Genomic DNA, 2,161 nt, shown 5'->3' with positions numbered 1-2,161 from the left:
CACCACGGGCGCCCGGCCACCGGCTGGATTGGACTCCATTCCCCACCACTCCCTGGGCCCGGCCATCCGGCCAGTTTTTGATCCAGCGGAGAGCGCAGTCGTCCAGCCACAGGCAGCCAGGTTCTGCAGGAGGATGTTGTGGGAAGTGGTGTCAAAGGCCTTTCTTACAGTCCGGAAAGGCAACACCCACAGCTCTCCCCCATCCGCTAAATGGGGCACCTTGTTGTAGAAGGAGATCGGGCTGGTCAAACAGGACTGTCCCTTCATGACGCCATGCTGACTGGGCCTGATCACCTGGTTGTCCTGTACATGCCGTGTGATGGCACTCAGGATGATCTGCTCCTGTTGTTCATCATCAGTGTTGGTTTTATAACTTGAAAATTGCTTAGCTAACCTTCACAGTTATTTCCTCTAAAGCTGGCTTCTCTTTGGGTAATAACATTTCTGTGGTTGCTCCTTTCTAATCCTTCATCATTTGATCTCTCTCAGCTTACAAGAAAGGCATTTCAGAAATCCAGAGAAAATTGTGAATGCGCTTGTACTAATTTACCATTTATCACAGTGGAATTGTGGTTTGGCCTTTGGTTTTTTAATTTTATAACAACGTGGGGTGTGTATTTTGCAGACGTGACCGTGTTTGTTTGACTCTTTTTCATTATCGTACAGGCCCTTGAATTCCTGCCATTCAAAGGAAAGGTAAATTTGAAGAATCCAGAACACACCTTCTGGATTTTGGAAGATTATGGCATGGACCCTAACAATGTTCCAGAGGAGCCTTTTCATCTGTATTTCGGTAGATGGGTGCGTGAGTACTCGTGCTGCGGGTCTTAGGAGCTTGTGTTTCCAGAAGAGTGTTCTTCAATTTAAATGTAAAAACCGGTGTTGAGTTTCGGTGGAGGTGGACAGTGTAATTCTGGCCAAGTCTGCCGCTGGTTGACACACCGACGCAAGTCTTGAAAGTCCTTATTGTGACCAGGGAAAAGCAGCTTAATTGAACAATTTGGAGGTGGAAAAAAATGAAGTCGTATCTGGGAAGACACCTTATCGCGCCCTCCGCTGAGGGGACTCAGTGCAGCTATGGTGGTGTGTTGTATTGCTGTGGGCTGAAAGCCCCCGCAGCTTGATTCAAGCACGAAGAAAAGGTTTACAGGAGCTGTCGGTGACTTGTGGCCCTGCTGAATTGCGTCAGCTCTGCTGGAGCATTCTGCAAGTCCTGAAGTGGTCCCCCATGCCTGCGATTCCTGGGAGAGCAGCCTGGGTTGTGGCAGTGCTGCAGAACGTTGCAGCTGTTGTCCTGTCTGTGCTGGATTCCTTGAAGTGTTTAAAAACGAGTAAACCAGCCTGAAGGTAACAGGCAAGTATTTTGTTTACCCAGTAGGACTGGTGTTGTCCAGAGCTGGGGGATGCTGTTGGAGGAGCTTTTGAAGATGCTCTATTCCAGGCTGCTTTGCTCCTCTTCAACATGTTTGGCAGGTCTGATGTAAAAATGTTATCGTTTGGTCTTGGCTGTTTCAGTAAGTTCTGGTCTGTCAGCACTGTCCTAAATTTAGATTTTGAGCGTGACAGAAAAGCCAGTGAAGATGGAAATTCTGTGTGACCTTAAGCGCGCCCGTGTGTATGTGCACACACATGTTAACGCGCATTTCTACCCCTCGTCATTTGGAAATCCTTTTCACTCTGAATGGCCAGGAATTGTTGTTCTGATTCCTAGAATAATAATAGCAAAGTTGCCCTAATCATTATTTCTCAGGAAGAATCTTCCCTCTCAATTGTTTCTTTAGTTTTGACCTCAGTCTTGAAGCATTGATGTAGGTGTTGAACCGAGATACCTTGGAAAGAAGTCTGCTGTGTTTTCAGCCAGCAGAAGGCCAAGCGATGTGTTAGGAAATGAAGAGTTACCTGTGTGTTGGATGGTGTCCCTTAAGCAAGTCTGTCAGCCTGTCTGCTTCTGTCTTGTGTTTAAGACCTGACAGTGATTTTACATCTGCTTCAACAGATTGCGGATGGCCAGAGAGAACTTATCGAGTCCTACAGTGTGAAGAAGAGACACTTTATTGGAAATACTAGCATGGACGCCTGCCTCTCTTTCATCATGGCGAACCACGGGCGAGTAAAACCCAATGACATTGTATACGACCCGTTTGTTGGAACAGGTGTGTAT

At 47.1% G+C, this 2,161-nt stretch overlaps 1 protein-coding gene across 1 annotated transcript in view; it reads left to right on the top strand.

Annotated features, from left to right (window-relative positions):
- Positions 1–666: 666 nt before the first annotated feature.
- The window catches only part of TRMT11 (tRNA methyltransferase 11 homolog (S. cerevisiae)), a gene marked incomplete at its 5' end in the record, with an annotated part of 19,063 nt that continues 17,568 nt past the window's right edge, over positions 667–2,161 (top strand). The window contains 2 exons of the mRNA XM_010135620.1: positions 667–801; positions 1,997–2,153. Of these exons, the coding sequence (XP_010133922.1) occupies positions 667–801; positions 1,997–2,153 (292 nt within the window). The remainder of the gene's footprint in view (positions 802–1,996; positions 2,154–2,161) is intronic.

Source organism: Buceros rhinoceros, unplaced genomic scaffold (genome assembly GCF_000710305.1).
Source record: "Buceros rhinoceros silvestris isolate BGI_N320 unplaced genomic scaffold, ASM71030v1 scaffold40970, whole genome shotgun sequence".
NCBI classification, from domain to species: Eukaryota; Metazoa; Chordata; class Aves; order Bucerotiformes; family Bucerotidae; genus Buceros; species Buceros rhinoceros.
The sequence above is the reverse complement of the archived record's forward strand: the minus strand, read 5'-3'. Positions and strand labels throughout refer to the sequence as shown.